At 34.2% G+C, this 17,833-nt stretch overlaps 1 protein-coding gene and 1 pseudogene across 3 annotated transcripts; one reads left to right on the top strand and one right to left on the bottom strand.

The window, feature by feature from the left end:
• Positions 1-197: 197 nt before the first annotated feature.
• Positions 198-9,296, bottom strand: LOC143059183 (uncharacterized). 3 transcript variants are annotated; one of them, XM_076232674.1, is made up of 4 exons: positions 9,178-9,296; positions 5,103-5,245; positions 2,528-2,665; positions 198-2,322 (listed from the first exon to the last, which is right to left on the bottom strand). In XM_076232674.1, exons 2-4 carry the CDS (start codon positions 5,209-5,211, stop codon positions 845-847), a joined length of 1,725 nt encoding a protein of 574 aa, XP_076088789.1. In that variant the 5' UTR covers positions 5,212-5,245; positions 9,178-9,296; the 3' UTR covers positions 198-844. The 3 variants fall into 3 exon arrangements, 1 of the variants encoding a protein (XP_076088789.1); XR_012973418.1 differs by lacking the exon at positions 198-2,322 and adding an exon at positions 8,777-8,854 and having other exon boundaries at positions 2,530-2,665; positions 4,998-5,245; positions 9,178-9,276; XR_012973419.1 differs by lacking the exons at positions 198-2,322; positions 9,178-9,296 and adding an exon at positions 5,674-5,759 and having other exon boundaries at positions 2,530-2,665; positions 4,998-5,245.
• Positions 9,297-14,700: 5,404 nt separating this feature from the next.
• Positions 14,701-17,833, top strand: LOC143059182 (uncharacterized; annotated as a pseudogene).

The raw sequence follows: 17,833 nt of genomic DNA, 5'->3' as shown, positions 1-17,833 counted from the left end.
GAACGGTAGTTCAAAACTGAAATTAGAGAACAGATACGAAAAATGCAGCGATTTTCCATTTTTAAAGGGGTATAACTCTAGAACAGTAAAAGTGACGACACCAACATTCAAACTTGATCTTTTTCTGTGTTTTGTTGTAATTATCATTGTGTATAAGTTTCATGAGATTTGGTTAAGACAAACTAAAGTCATGAAAGTAAGAGAACAGAAACATTTTAATGTAAATCAAAGATCATAAGATGTACAACATATATTTTGAATATTGAAATCTTAGTAGAGCAGTGAATAACAACCAAAGAATTCTCTTGAGGAGAAAGTATGCTTCATTTATTCTTTAATGTCACTCATTTCATGGGATGAAACTACATTATTTCCCTGAAATAACTTATTCATGTTTGCTCAAAATACCCCTTTTGAGTTTGTAACATTTTCATATACATTTTGGTTTAAGTAAACATCAGTTATGCATTTAGCATGTTTAGGGTCATTGTTTACTCCCTTTTCCCATGTACAACTCATGGTTGATAATAAACATTTGATAAAATGATGCTGTTTTGTACGGTTCATTTGGTAAATTAATTTTGTAGGACTGATCATCAGCACTGCTGTCATTAAGGAACAAACATTATTTCTAGTTTATTCTGCAAAATGACAATCACGAAGACGCTCACTGAATTTTGATAGAGCAGGGAAACAGACGGGCCCCTATATCTGGTAAATTACTTTGTAAAGGCAGGCATTATTGACAAACTTATCCAGTGAATAACATAATGGGAACATGGTCTTTAGATGGACTTGACACCCTGTCTGGAGAGTAGCAGATACATGGTTACATTATCGTATCTTATCCTTGGGTATCATCCTCCTCTTCATGCATGAGTACACTATTAGTCAATTTATTCCGTTTTCCAGATATATGTGTTTTTTCATGCCTCCTTAAATCTGACTTCCTAGAAAATCCTTTACCACACATTTGACATTCGTGTGATTTTATACCCGAATGTGTTAGACCATGTGTGTTCAAAGTTGTTCGTCTTGCAAATCTTTTACCACATAAGTGACAAACAAAAGGTTTCTCGCCAATATGAGTTTCAGTAACATGTGACTTCAAAGTGCTGGCCTGAGAAAATGACCTGCCACACCATTCACATTGGTGTGGCTTTTCGTCCATGTGTATCACACTGTGTTTTTTTAAAGAAGATTCGCTGTAGAACTTTTTACCGCAAGTTTCACATTCATGATCAGGTTCTTGACCAGTGTGTGTTAAATTATGGGCTTCTAGCGAACTTTTCTTTACGAATTTCTTATCGCAAAGCTTACATTCATATGGTGTTTCGCCACTGTGTTTCAAAGCGTGAGTTTTTAAATAAACTGGCATGGCAAATTGTAGACCACATACTTGACACTGATATGGTTTCTCTCCCGTGTGTGTGCGCATATGGTATTTCAAATCTGTGCTCCGACCAAAAAATTTGCTACAGAGTTCACATTCATGATGTTTAACACCTGAGTGTGTCTGAGAGTGCAGCTTTAACGATGCTTTCTTAATAAATCTCTTACCACAATCTAGGCATTCATATGGTCTTTCCCCCTTGTGCATCATCAAGTGAATTTTTAATGTATCACGTCGAGCAAATGGTTTCTTGCATATTTCACATGCATGAGGTTTGTCACCTGAATGTGTTCGGAGATGACTTTTTAGGTCAGAACTCATTACAAAAGTCCTATCACATGTTTCACATTTATGTGGTCTATCACCGGCGTGAATTTTATTGTGTCGTTTGAAGTCTCTACTCTGAGAAAATGTTTTATTGCAGATTTCACATTGGAATGTTTTTTGGGCTTTGTGAGTTCCTTTATGCTTCAATTTCAAACTAGCTTGATCATCATGGTTTTCTAAATCATTTTTCTCTTTTGTGAAAGGAGAATCTTTGGTTTTATCCGTTTGCATTCTAAGATGATCTTTTTTTGCATTGAAATTTTCTCCATGCGGGTTTAGTGTTAGTGAAGTAAAATTATCCGATCTACCGCAGGAATGGCATGCGGTCGACCCAACCTCAACTTTGACAGTTATATCTATATTCTGTGCATTTGCAGTGTCCAGGCCACAAGACTGACATGTAGTTGATTGCTGAATTTTGTCTTTGTTTGAACAACTATCCTTTTCAGAGTCTGTTTGTGTGTAGCCAACAATGACCATTTCAACTTCTGTCCTCAATGTTGAAGTAAGCATATTTGTTTGTGTGTTTGATTGTTTGTGTAGATCATTAGTATTCTCATCACCATGGTTACTAGTCTTCACTTTATTGTCATCAGCTAAATCTGAAATGATGAAATAAGCTTACTTATAACTAAGCTAAGAAAATGGAAATAGATAAGAAGTCACAGACAAATTAAATTTATTAAACAAATCAACTACAATGTACAAGTAAACTATAAAATATTGAGAATATTAATTGGCGAAATTGACTCAGTAGCACATTTATTTCTTTTTTCTCCTTATCTAGCAATATATAATTTTTGCTACCTGTCATATTTTCTGTATTTGAGCCCATTGCTTTCGATTCAGCTTCTGCTATCATCAGCTGTTGTTCTGGAGTCTGCTGTTGTATCATCTGATCCAGGATACCGTCTCTAATGCCACCCAACTGGAAAGTGACATTGTCTGAAATAGTCGAGAGATGATCAAGTCTTAAAACTTTAATAGAATGCTTCGCCAATTGCATCCTGATATGAATAGCAATAATGAAAGGTTAAAATTGCAAGACTTTGAATTAATCACATTGACATCGGTTAAAATTTTTTTATTTATTTTCATAAGAAGATTTCTTGCTATTGCATAATACAGTGATATTGTGCAATACTGTGCTGTTGAAGAATTTTTTGGAAAATAAAATATTATCAACAACAAAAAATTGAACCCCCCCCCCCCCCCCTTTCCCAACTTTTTGAAAAACCTTCTGGTAAAATTTCATAGAGATCCATTCACTTAAAAACTAAACCTCTACAGTAATTGTCGTGAAATCAAATGTGTCTTCTAACGACAACAACTACGCCTACGATGAAGTCTACATGATAGCATTATAAGAACCAAAATTTTTGCAGTAGTATATGTAGTATGAAAAGGTAAAAAAAAATGAAAAAAATTATTTTCAAACCTACCAACTTTTCTTCAGATTTATTTCTAATTTCCTAAAACTCTTACATGTCTAAAGTCTTCGTCTGGCCTAACATAAAATGTCAAATACGACGAAGAACATTGATTCAACAGATAAAGTAACCTTTAAATGTCATGTTTCCAACTTGTTAATTATCAACTATTATCAGTTATTTATAAGCATGTTAAATTGGTATTTTACAAAACAAAATACACACCTTTACTATTTAAAAGTTGAGAAAAGGCTCAGGTAGGAAGCATTTTAATTTTGTTTTCTTGACAAACATCAGTAAATTTAATATGTGCACCCCGACCATTGTTTAAGAAGATTGTAAAAATTAGACATGATAGATAAAAAAATTATTTAGATTGAAAAATAGTTAGCCCTATAATGATACAAAATCTCCTCCTCACAAAAAATTATGGGTCTTGCCACATATACATGACTTTTCTAATTACAATGGTCACACTTGTACATGTACACAACCAATGTTTTACATTGTCATTTCCGGGCCTTTTATAGCTGACGATGCAGTATGGGCTTTGGGCTTTGCTCATTGTTGAAGGCCGTACAGTGACCTATAGTTTTTAATTTCTGTGTCATTTTTGTCTCTTGTGGATAGTTGTCTCATTGACAATCATACCACATCTTCTTTTTTTTATATTTACAATGTACAAATGTTCAAAATAGGTTTCCATTTCTTAAACAAAACTGCAAAAAGTCCTCAGAACATATTTTTTAAGTTGGGGTGTCACTTAAAATGTTCCAATATATTCTTTTCTAAAATTTTTTTTTTTAAGAAATGACTGTAATATGTTTTTCTATGAAAAAATAACATCAAACATGTGGTGCACACTGAATAACCTGTGTAGCAGGTTATTTTAAAGTGTGTACCACATTCTTTATGTTATTTTGAATAGACAGAAAAAATATTACAGTCATTTCTTATAATTTAATTCTAAATTCCATTTTAAATCAAGAAAAAAACGTTGATGATGTCACGGTCACATGACATTTTAAAAAGGTGGAGGGTCCCAACCCAGGACAAAAGAGGGGTTGGGGGATTCCAACTATATGTCCCACTCAAATGCATTGATCGTTCAAAAAAAAGGGGGGGTTTCAACCAGTAAACTTGAAAGACGTACATACAGACTGACAAGGGTAAAACTTAAGGGCATACATTACAGTTTTGATCCCGTATTTACAAGTTGATGAAAATTTGCATATAGCCTATTTTTTACCTGATTAAATCAAATATGTAATAAAAAATATACCTTCATGTGCTACTTTTTGAGTTAAATTAGATCGAAATTTTGTATATTTGCTCAAAATTCGGATTTATGGCCGTATTTTCCCGTTCTAAAGAAAGACATATATATCTTTTTGGTTTTAAAAGATAAACACAAATTGTTTTTTGTTAAGTATTTTGTAATTTCTGTATTGTATAAGTATTCTAAAAATTTATGCATTTTTGTTCAGAAATAAGTCATATTTATCAAATGGTCAAGAATTGAGAAAAAAACGTCATTTTTTGCTGTATATTTTTCAAAATTAAAAAAACTGCACTATTTACAGTTTTATAAAATTTGGTCCACAGAATTTCCCTGCAAAATGGAACAAAATGTTGTTTTAAAAAATGGGGGTCCATGCACTCGTTTTCAAATTAAATAAGTTTGAATAATAAAAATCAGTCGAAAAATGCATCATTTCCCGATATGTCACTGACGTCGCAAAAATAACATTTTACGTTAACAATGTCATTACCTCCCCTGTAACTGTATCGTAAGCTCTTAATGCCCCTTCCACTAAAAATGCTTTATTTTCATTTGTTCATGATACCTTGTTCAAAAGTGTTGCTTTCATTGTTTGACTCAGCTGTCTGTTGGCATGGTTGGTACTGCAGTTTGGTTTTGTTTTCCTCTTCAAGTTCGATAATAGACTCACATTTTATTGTCTTTGGATCGAAACTAGTGCAAGATGTATTAGCTTCTCCCTGGTGGGTTTCTGACACATTATCATCAACTTCTACAGGTTCAGATTTTACATTCATCATCTTTTTACAATATAACTGGTACTTATACGTTCAACTAAAAAAGAAAAAAACATAATTGCAAGAATAAACATTATGTTGTATAATAATTTTCACAACAATGGTTCTGTCAGACATTGCTTAAGACAATTGCAGTCTAATCATTGGTAGTAGATATATGATGATGTTTCTTCAGGTTAAGATTTTATATTCATCTTCTTTGAACAATATGTAGTGCTGTACCCTGGTACTTATAAATTACGTTCAACAAAATAAAGAAAAAACAGTATTGCAAGAATAAATGTTACATCATTTGTGTATAAATTGTATATAATTTCAGAGTTGATATAAATTTCCCAACAATTGTACTCTCAACATTGCTTAAGACAATCACAGGCCAGTAGATACATAGGTTTTATGTGTTATAAACATTAAATTTTGACAACTAACATGACTAATAGAAACTAATTATAAATTATTAATAACCTTTTCGTATCAGTTGAACATGTTGAATGTTGATTTTTTGTATTCTTTTTTATGTATTTTGTATGTAAATATGTACAAGCATTGAAACATGAACATACCTATCTTTTTTTTAAATGACATGGTTTATATTGAATAAGTGATCAATTCATTGTTATATTATTTTGACTAATAAAGCCTCAAAGCAAAACAATTATCGCCTTTCAAGATGTCATAACTATTTGGAGTTATAACAATGTATAAGGCCTCAAAGCAAACATATATTTGAATAGCCTTTCATGATCTAGACATCATAATCATTTTGGCTAATCCAAGAACCATGCTGTGTTTTCTTTGTCATTGTTTGTCTACACCAAGAATTTTATTTATTTATTTATTTCAAAATTGATAATATTAGCTGAGTTTTTAAACATGTTAAAGGGGTTAGCTTCATAAAAAAATAATATATAGATATTATAAGCATACTGAAAATTAATGGATTTATGGAATGACTGTAATATTTTTTCTGTCTATTCGAAATAACATCAAAATGTGGTGCACACTGAATAACATGTGTAGCAGGTTATTTTAAAGTGTGCACCACATTCTTTATGTTATTTCGAATAGACAGAAAAAATATAAAGTTTATTTCTTATAATCATGTATAATTTAATTCTAAATTCCATTTTAAACCAAAGTAAATCATGAAAAAATATTGATGACATCACAGTCACATGAAAAAATTATGTCAATGAGCTGATAAACAAAGCAATGTCAGCTAATCAGAAGAGGTGTTAGATCCAAAATTAAATTAATTCTTAAATCATGTAAATAATAGCAAACAAACATACCTCAAAGTTCTTCGATTTTTTTATTTTTCTAATTATAAGAAGAAAAAACTAGAGGCTCTAAAGAGCCTGTGTCGCTCACCTTGGTCTATGTGAATATTAAACAAAGGAAGCAGATTGAAAATTGACTACAAAGGTCAATTACTCCTACAGGGGTCAATTGACCATTTTGTTCATGTTGACTTATTTGTAGATCTTACTTTGCTGAACATTATTGCTGTTTACAGTTTACCTATATCTATAATAATATTCAATATAATAACCAAAAACAGCAAAATTTCCTTAAAATTACCAATTCAGGGGCCGCAACCCAAAAACAGGTTGTCCAATTCATCTGAAAATTTCAGGGCAGATAGATCTTGACCTGATTAACAATTTTACTTCATGTCAGATTTTCTCTAAATTATTTGGTTTTTGAGTTATAAGCCAAAAACTGCATTTTACCCCTATGTTCTATTTTTAGCCGTGGCGGCCATCTTGGTTTGATGGCCAGGTCACCAGACACATTTTTTAAACAAGAAACCCCAAAGATGATTGTGGCCAAGTTTGGATCAATTTGGCACAGCAGTTTCAGAGAAGAAGATTTTAGTAAAAGATATATAAAATTTACGAAAAATGGTTAAAAATTAACTTTAAAGGGCAATAACTCCTAAAGAGGTCAACTGACCATTTTGGTCATGTTGACTTATTTGTAAATCTGACCTTGCTGAACATTATTGCTGTTTACAGTTTACCTATATCTATAATAATATTCAATATAATAACCAAAAACAGCAAAATTTCCTTAAAATTACCAATTCAGGGGCCGCAACCCAAAAACAGGTTGTCCAATTCATCTGAAAATTTCAGGGCAGATAGATCTTCACCTGATTAACAATTTTACCCACGTCAGATTTGCTCTAAATGCTTTGGTTTTTGAGTTATAAGCCAAAAACTGCATTTTACCCCTATGTTCTATTTATAGCCATGGCGGTCATCTTGGTTAGTTGGCGGGGTCACCGGACACAATTTTTAAACTAGATACCCCAATGATGATTGTGGCCAAGTTTCAAATAATTTGGCCCAGCAGTTTCAGAGGAGAAGATTTTTCTAAAAGATTACTAAGATTTACGAAAAATGGTTAAAAATTGACTATAAAGGGCAATAACTCCTAAAGTGGTCAACTGATCATTTTGGTCATGTTGACTTATTTGTAGATCTTACTTTGCTGAACATTATTGCTTTTTACAGTTTATCTCTATCTAAAATAATATTCAAGATAATAACCAAAAACAACAAAATTTCCTTAAAATTACCAATTCAGGGGCAGCAACCTAACAACGGAATGTCAGATTCATCTGAAAATTTCAGGGCAGATAGATCTTAACCTGATTAACAATATTACCCCATGTCAGATTTTCCCTAAATGCTTTGGTTTTTGAGTTATAAGCCAAAAACTGCATTTTACCACTATGTTCTATTTATAGCCATGGCGGCCATCTTGGTTAGTTGGCGGGGTCACCGGACACAATTTTTAAACTAGATACCCCAATGATGATTGTGGCCAAGTTTGGTTTAATTTGGCCTAGTAGTTTCAGAGGAGAAGATTTTTGTAAAAGTTAACGCCGGACGCAGGACGACGACGACGACGACGACGGACGCCGGACGCCAAGTGATGAGAAAAGCTCACTTGGCCCTTCGGGCCAGGTGAGCTAAAAAAGTTTCCAAAATCTTAGTAATCATTAACATGATTAAAGGGTACATTCATTTAACTTCAAGTGAGATTTAGGTTTTTTTCTAAAAAAAATCTTCTGATTTCCAAATTAATGAAAAAAAAATTTGTTTAAGCAGAGAACAAAATAAATGATTATGAATCAGATATCCCCCATACCTTATCATATATAGTGTAAAAATTTGGAAAAAAATATCTGATTGATATATAGCATTGAAAAACTAATTAGACATTTAATTGTTCGAGCGATTCCGAGGCGCGAAAAAAATAATCTGATTCAGACAATTTCCAACCCATCAACAAGGAGTGTTAGGACACCATGGATAGTCTGTTATTATGGTGGAAGAAACCAAAGTAGTTCATTAGTTGGAGAGAACCACCGAGCTGCTTGGCGGGAACAGACAAACCGAAGAGCTATCAGCAGATTGATCCCCAGAGTCAAAGTTGGGAACAACTTTGACCAACCAAGGCCCCCATAGTACCCATGCTATTTAAACTTCCGTCTAGGTACATGTACCAGAGTTGTCAGTGTGTTAGAGGGTGAAAATCACCCTTCTGATGTACTGACTTTTTTAGCATCCCATTCTCACTCGGGATCTTCAGCACTGTAGCCATCGGTCTAAACCACTAGACCACAAACTGACATCTATAAAATGAAATATTTAACAATAAATAGGTTTCCAATTTATATTTTTCTTCATGATCATGATTGATAAATAAACATGATAAAATTAGAATCAAATGTGTATAGATCTATATTTAGCTATCTGACTCTTATGTATCAAGTAATTACAGCTCTGTATATTTTGATTCATTGTGATTTAAAAATATTTAACAGATCATAAGTTTCAGACACAGAATGAATGTGGTCTAAGAACTTTTAAAAGTAAATTTAAAAAGAGATTATTTTTTTCTCAGAGTAATTTTTAGCAATGTTCGTCAATTTGTTATGATGAACATTAAGTTTACCTTATATAAATAGCAGTAAGAGTTGATACGTCAGCAACTTCCTGAACCATTTGTTTATTTTAATTTTCAAACCACTGATATCATCGTACTATTTAGTGACCATGCAACTATTTGAAAGAAGGATTTCCATTCGCCAGAAGGAAGAGTGCCGATGGACAACTCGGTCCAAAACAGAACTCGGCCCATTCTAAACAAAAAATATAAACTGCTACCGGCGGTTTTTAAAACACATCATACTGTACTGTCCTACAGACAGCCTATATTGGACACAAATAAAGTTGGATGTGGGTTTCAAGGGTAAACAATATTGATCACAGGGAAAAGAAAGGAAAAGGTGTTTGTACTGACGAAATGTGTCTTGTTTTAAAAACAATATGACATTATTTAGACATTAGACATTATTTTATTATACCAATCATGGGCCCTTGTCGAGCATGATACATATATATCACAATGATTATTATAAAACAATAACATGTATACGTAAGCATAGAATGCAAACTAAAATTGACATTCTAATTTGACGTCCTTCTTTCGTTTAATTTGGATACAAAGCCATGTTCTAATTTCAATAAAACATGGGCTGCGCGTGATTAACGTCACAATGGAAATTGCAATGTCAGTTGTATTTTGAACAACGCTGGAGATCAACATAAACAATTGTGTTGGTGTTGCCAGGAACATATATTATTGACCTACTGTTCCCAGGTGTTGCTCGCTAGTACATAAACTAAAATCATTCTAAAAGTAAGTTTAAAATGTATTTTAGGTCCACTTTGAAGTTAAAGATACACAAGTTTGTGCTTTCTAAAAAGCTGAAGACTGCTGCGATCCTAATTTTAGGTAATATGTGTGCTCGTTGTTGTTGATTTAGTATTATAAATGTGGTATTTTTATATATTGATTGATATAAATTGAATTTATTTGTAGTTATACATGCATGCTTTTAAAATTTTAGTCTTCTGCACAATGAACAAATCAATAGTGCTTGACTTGCACCACAGACTAGTACGTTAATAAAGGTTTTGTTTGGTGCTTTCAATTTTATAAATTATTGTCCTTGAATAATGTTAACTTTCCACAGTTTCACATAGTTGCCCTTTTCAAAGAACTTCAAAATCTAGCAGCTAGATCATGTATAGTGCTTTGGTTCTCTGTATGAGTTGAACATAGCTTTTGAAACAAATTTTTGACAAAGAAGTAATTGTATTCCATTTTCAAACGTCAATGAACAATCAATTTCATTTAGTCTAAAATCGATCTGAAATAAGACCGTCAAATAGCAAAACTCTATATAAATCGCAAATTTGCCGAAGCTGCCGAAGCTGGCAAAATAGAACCAAAGAGTCTAGTTTGCCGGGGCCGGTTAAATAGCCCTGCCATAAATGAATGCATGGTTTCTTTTCAGCAGGTAAGACAGTTTGAGCGTGATTTTAATAACTTGGCTATGAAAAGTTTATCATACAGTATTATTTTTATCAATTTTGATATTTTGGTATTAGATAATATATGCTTAAAAATAACACCAATCGTGATATAATTATTGTATTTGGCGATTAAAAGGAACGTACTCTCTCTGTGCCCCATGAATCTGTCACTGGTGCTTATCCCAAAGTCGAGAACTTCGTCAATAGTTGTATAGCATATCTTATTAATCATAATGCTTATATAACATGAACGATTCAACTATAGTCGGGTAAGCACTATATTTTTTTAATTGTGATACAATAAGACATATTTTGTTAGCAGTGAACGAAAAGGTAAAACGAGCGACACTGATAATCAAGCGCTCAGTATGCTGTAATGTCTTATTGACAACATATGTATTGAATTTTGAGATAAACTTCGGCTTATTTATGAGAAAGAGCTGTGCGCATTTTCTTGTCGACCTCTTCTTATTTTCATATGAGTCGGGTTTCTCCAAAGAAGCAATATCATTTAATTTCACATTCAGATGTATTGATGACGTTCTCTCCATTAATAATCCAAACTTTTCTGATTGGGTGCGATTAATTTATCTTTCCGATAAAGAAATTCAAAGAAAAACATACATGTTTTCCTCCGCTTCATTTTAAGACTGATACATGTACCTCGAGTTTGACATATGCAGTCATCTCAGTACCAGAATCAATGACAAACGAGGCAGTCTTTATTTTGAAGTTAAAAATGTCATCCATCTCAGCAGCAATATTCCAACTTTACCTGTATATGGGATATACATTTTCAAACTCATTAAGTCTGTATTCAAGAGATTACAGCTGGTATCCAGACTATGCATGTAAAACGTCATTAGTGTCTGCGCAGAAAGTTGACGAACCAGGTCGGGTTATGTCATAGAACATATCTTCTTTTTTATGAAATTATGTGTAAGCCTGCTACTTTTGAAAAGCTTTTTGAAGTCATTTAGTACTTTCAATAAAGCTATTAACTTATTCTTGACTGCTCTAAATGTATATCTATGATTCTTTTTTTTTTTCAAGTTCTGCGTATATTTTCTATTTCTTTATTTTTCCCTTCTCATTTAAATTCTTTTTGTATAAATCGTTTAGTCAAACTTGAATAATGATGGTTCCAAAGTAAGGATATGTACATGCTGTTTTATAAAAGACAGAATTTATACGTTGGCCATGCATTGAATGAATAAGACATATGAAGATGATAGAGTTATCTCTCGTTGTCCAAATCTAGCGGTAACTAAATCAGAGACACTGTATGGGTGTTATTTTATAATTAGTGTAAGAACTGATTTATTCATTTCTGTTGACAGTTCTACGATTAGAACTGATTTGGTCAGTTCTTCTGACAGTTCTACGGTTAGAACTGATTTGGTCAGTTCTTCTGACAGTTCTACGGTTAGAACTGATTTGGACAGTTCCTCTGCCAGTTCTACGGTTAGTACTTACAGTTCTACAGTAAGAAGTGATTTGGTCAGTTCTTCTGACAGTTCTCCGGTCAGAACTGATTTGGACAGTTCTTCTGACAGTTCAATGTAAGAACTGATTTGGTCAGTTCTTCTGACAGTTCTACGGTTAGAACTGATTTGGTCAGATCTTCTGACAGTTCTACGGTTAGAACTGATTTAGTCAGTTCTTCTGACAGTTCTACGGTTTGAACTGATTTGGTCAGTTCTTCTGACAGTTCTATGGTTATAACTGATTTAGTCAGTTCTTCTGATAGTTCTACGGTTTGAACTCATTTGGTCAGTTCTTCTGACAGTTCTACGTTTAGAACTGTTTTGGACAGTTCTTCTGACAGTTCTACGGTTTGATAAGTTCTTTTGACAGTTCTACGGTTAGAAATGATTTGGACAGCTCTTCTGACAGTTCTACGGTTAGAACGGATTTGGACAGTTCTTCTGACAGTTCTACGGTTAGAACGGATTTGGACAGTTCTTCTGACTGTTCTACGGTTAGAACGGATTTGGACAGTTCTTCTGACAGTTCTACGGTTAGAACGGATTTGGACAGTTCTTCTGACAGTTCTACGGTTATAACTGATTTGGTCAGGTCTTCTGACAGTTCTACGGTTAGAACTGGTTTGGACAGTTCCTCTGACAGTTCTACGGTTAGAACTGGTTTGGACAGTTCCTCTGACAGTTCTTCTGACAGTTCTACGGTAAGAACTTATTTGGTCAGTTCTTCTGACACTTCTACGGTTAGAACTGGTTTGAACAGTTCTTCTGACAGTTCTAGAACTGGTTTGGACAGTTCTTCTGACAGTTCTAGTACGGTTATAACTGATTTGGTCAGTTCTTCTGACAGTTCAATGTAAGAACTGATTTGGTCAGTTCTTCTGACAGTTCAATGTAAGAACTGATTTGGTAAGTTCTTCTGACAGTTCTACGGTTAGAACTGATTTGGTCAGTTCTTCTTACAGTTCTACGGTTAGAACTGATTTGGACAGTTCTTCTGAAAGTGCTACGGTTAGAACTGATTTGAACAGTTTTTCTGACATTTCTACGTTTAGAACGGATTTGGACAGTTCTTCTGACAGTTCTACGGTTAGAACTGATTTGGTCAGGTCTTCTGACAGTTCTACGGTTCGATCTGGTTTGGACAGTTTCTCTGACAGTTCTGTGGTTAGAACTGATTTGGACAGTTCTTCTGACAGTTCTACGGTAAGAACTGATTTGGTCAGTTCTTCTGACAGTTCTACGGTTAGAATGATTTGGACAGTTCTACGGTTAGAACTGGTTTGGACAGTTCTTCTGACAGTTCTCGTACGGTTATAATTGATTTGGTCAGTTCTTCTGATAGTTCAATGTAAGAACTGATTTGGTCAGTTCTTCTGACAGTTCAATGTAAGAACTGATTTGGTCAGTTTTTCTGACAGTTCTACGGTTAGAACGGATTTGGACAGTTCTTCTGACTGTTCTACGGTTAGAACGGATTTGGACAGTTCTTCTGACAGTTCTACGGTTAGAACGGATTTGGACAGTTCTTCTGACAGTTCTACGGTTAGAACTGATTTGGACAGGTCTTCTGACAGTTCTACGGTTAGAACTGGTTTGGACAGTTCCTCTGACAGTTCTACGGTTAGAACTGATTTGATCAGTTCTTCTGACAGTTCTACGGTTAGAACTGATTCGGTCAGTTCTGCTGACAGTTCTACGACTAGAACTGATTTGGACAGTTCTGCCGATAGTTCTACGGTTAGAACTGATTTAGTCAGTTCTGCTGGCAGTTCTACGGTTAGAACTCATTTGGTCAGTTCTGCTGACAGTTCTACGGTTAGAACTGATTTAGTCAGTTCTGCTGACAGTTTTTCGATAGAACTGATTTGAGAGGTTAGAAGTGATCCCCGCGGTAGTATACTATTGCTATCATTTTCTATGTTCATTAGACCGTGATATTGTGGATCAAAACTATAATTTGGCATCAAAATAAAAAAAATCATAATTATGTCATCGCGAAAATGTGTACTAAGTTTCAAGTTGATTGAACTTCAACGTCATCAAATACTACCTTGATAAAAAAAAAACTGTAACCAGAAGCAGGACAGACGAACGAATGGACGGACGAACGAACGGACGGACGAACGAACGAATGGACGCAGAGCTAGAACATCATAATGTCTGTAGGTGGTGCATACAAAGCACGCAATATTTGAAGTTTAATGGTTGTTCCCTAATACAAAGTCCAGGCTATAAACTTACCAGATTATGTAAAAATATTTAACTAAAACATTTCCCCCATAACTTTTTCATACACGGTTTAAGTAACGGCTAATATCCAACTAAAAAGTGACCATGCAACTGACACTGCTGGATATTTCGCTCAAATATTAATTACATGTAAATGTATATACCATTTTTATAGTCTCTCATAACTCTTTTTATGGTGGCTTTTGTTTATATATAAAGTTGTATTATTATGTAAATGTTTTATAAGAGGCGAGACATCTTGTCTTGTTTGTCTATTTAAAAAAATCCCGCCTGTACAACCAAGCGTCTATTTTTGTCGATAAATGTATTTCGTAATGTTAAACATTTAAATCACATGGTTTGTCATAACAATAGGTCAGGTGATTTTGATAAATAAATAAATTTATAAATATACGTGTATTAAGTTGTTTCACACGTACACACACCTATAGTAGATTTCATTTTACACAAGTAAGTTTCTTTTTATTAGAATATACATTTTAAATGCATAACTTTACGTCGTGTTTTATTATTTAGATTTTCACATGTCTTGATACGGTAACACTATTACATGCAGACTATATAAGGTTCACTGGTTCATCGGTCTAACAAACGGAAAAAGAAAAAACTTCCTATGTTTACGCAAGTAGTTAGTACTTATATATGTACGTCCTTGGTTGATATGAGCTAGGCGCCGTTTTACTATTTATTACTTTCAAGACACATCTGGTCCGAGTACACAGTTATTTCGCAGTGAATTTCTTTTAGACAATAAATGAAAATTAGAAAAACCCACCTGCGCTTTCTCAATAATATTTTTACAGTGTGTTGTACTACTTTTGGGACAAATTAAATGAAAATTACAGATAACTTCATCGGCTCTAACTCAAAATATGGAAAATTTTATGTTAAGGGGGTCTTGCAATCTTTTTACAGTGCTAATGTTTAACCTTTTTCAGCTGGACCATATCACATTCATGACCCTATTTTTTTGACAGCGTCATTCCACCCCCACCCCACCAAACTTGCTATTTGAGGTATAAAACATGGAGAAAAACATTTGGAAGGGGATTCATAAAAAAATATCGAGTCACACACTGTCCTTACTAAGGACTATATTCGTACAACCACACACTACCAATTTCAGTACGTACACGTGTTTCTTGAAGTATAGCTACCTCCGGGGGGGATGGGGAGGGGGCACTACAAACTCCTCCCCCCCCCGCCCGAGATAGCTACAGGTACATACGTACGTTATGGGCACATTATACGGACTTGGTGGGGTTATCAAAATAGACAGAAAAAATAGGTTTAAAAAAAGGCAAACAGAAACTGAGACAAATATTAGTTAAAGAATTTCGAATGTTTGTGTGTTAAAAATAAAGACTAGAGAATATGGGGATATGGGGATAAATACATAAAGAAAGCATAAAGAAAAATGGCTCAAAATACAAAAGATATAAATGAAGATCCCCTTCCAGACCCCCTGATAGAATGAGGTAAATTCACTATTACTTATCAGCAACACGAAGGATGACACAAGAGAAACAGACATCTTTCTGGACCTGCTTAAGACCCTCTAGGGCACATGACACCACCACTGGTTTCGATGGGTTTGTGTTGCTCAGTTTATAGTTGTCTATGTTGTGTTTTGTATACCCTTGTTTGTCTTTTGGTCTATTTCACTTTTTTGTTGCCATATATATAGTTTTATTGGTTAAAATTTAAAGATATGTGATTTTGATTGTCACAATGTCATCATTCGCCTCTCTTTTTGGACGTCGATATTTAAAAGATCCTTTCGCAAGCATTGAATTTAAAAAGCATTTTACTATTAATTTTGTATATGTGCGCTAGAGATACAATGCAGTTACAAACACTTTAATTGAAATTTCACTAACCGATTGCAATGCATTTGAGTTTTGTTTTCAGGACGAAATATGGAATGAAATAACAGTGTGTCAGGTAAAATTATTAAATCCGAATTTAACAATGGTACCAGTTAATAATTAACGCCTGATTAAAACCTTTGCTTGTGTCATTGTAGATTTTGATATGGTTCACGGAGGCGGACATTGTTCTGGTGGTGGCGGAGGTGGTTTCAGCGGGGGTGGGGGATTCAGTGGCGGAGGATTCCGCACGACAGTCTACTCAAATAATTATTATTCGTCCCCTCGGAGTTATGGTCGCGGATCGGGAGGTTCAGATGATTGTGACTGTACTTGCTGTAAATCGTGTTGTCTAGCAATCACGTGTGTTTCGTTAAAACCAAAGTCACGCTTGAGATTTCTTTGGTTTCTGGTTATTGCAATAACTTTAATAACTTCGTTATCCGTCTCATTTGGAACATACGGAAAACATACAACCGACACTTCTTCAAGCGACATGCGACATATCTCTAACGGGATTTCACCGAGATTTTGTACCGGGGTTAATGTCAAAAGTCAAAATTACCCAGTATCTGTGTACATGTTACCAAACAAACCAGTCATTAATACAAAAAAACAAAACTACCTTTACTTACAATAAATATTCCAGTTTAGGGAGTCAGATGTTTGAATATTGGGGTTTTTACCTATTAGAAAATTCGTTTGTGACAATTAAAGCGTGTTCTAGTTACTCTAGAAAAGGAGTTGATTATTATTTTGTTAAAGGAAAACAAAACTTACAAAGATGGAAGAACGATAACTATTGTGACTCGTGCTTTGAATATCATAAGGCAACAGACGAATGTAACGATGGCAACTCTACTTTCCTGCATATTGCATATACATCTGACGAATATTACTTTGTGTTTGCAAACCATCTAGATTATTCGGATCCAGTCAGCGTGACCGTTACAATCGAACTAAAAAGAACGTACTATGATTTGTCGTCTGCCGTCCACAAATGTATGAATTCTTACGAATGTGATGTGTCATACACCAATGACGATTATAGTGAAACTGTCGTCGTTGAAATACCCCACATCAATACTGAAAACATAGAAGTGGATTCAACGTGTTACAGACGGGCCGGAGTTTTCGTGGGACTTTTCTTTATCATGCCACTGGGTATCGGGATTTCAATAAGTGCTGTTATTTACTTTGCTTGTATTCGTAGGAGAACAAAACCGACATCTACACCGTATAGGGTATTGCAAAATCCAACAGGCGCACAATACTCTACATTCCCGGAAGCGTCGGCTCCAGTGATGGAACGTGATCAGGAGCTACCACCAGCGTATCCGGGACCACCTTCGTATGAAGAATCGACAAAGACCGTCAAAAAGTAAATGTATCGAACAATGATCGATTCAGACCAAAAAAAAGTAGAGGTTTCGAACAATCGATAAAGACAAACAAACATTATATACTATATTTAATCTTTTACAAAAACATATCTTTTGTTATTTTAATCGCCTTATTTTATGTTTATATTTTAATACACATGTTTAAGATACGAGTTTTATAAACCTGCTAGAAACTAACTAATACTAAGACATGTATTAAATGGTATGGTGCCTGATTTTGA

The sequence above is a fragment of the Mytilus galloprovincialis genome, chromosome 14 (assembly GCF_965363235.1).
Source record: "Mytilus galloprovincialis chromosome 14, xbMytGall1.hap1.1, whole genome shotgun sequence".
Taxonomy (NCBI): Eukaryota; Metazoa; Mollusca; class Bivalvia; order Mytilida; family Mytilidae; genus Mytilus; species Mytilus galloprovincialis.
The sequence above is the reverse complement of the archived record's forward strand: the minus strand, read 5'-3'. Positions and strand labels throughout refer to the sequence as shown.

Coding starts and splice junctions, on each gene's coding strand:
- LOC143059183 (XM_076232674.1), bottom strand. CDS start 5,211: ATGATGAATGTAAAATCTGAACCTGTAGAAGTTGATGATAATGTGTCA. Junction 2,666..5,102: donor CGATCCAAAGACAATAAAAT/GTGAGTCTATTA, acceptor CGACTATTTCAG/ACAATGTCACTTTCCAGTTG. Junction 2,323..2,527: donor AAATACAGAAAATATGACAG/GTAGCAAAAATT, acceptor TCATCATTTCAG/ATTTAGCTGATGACAATAAA.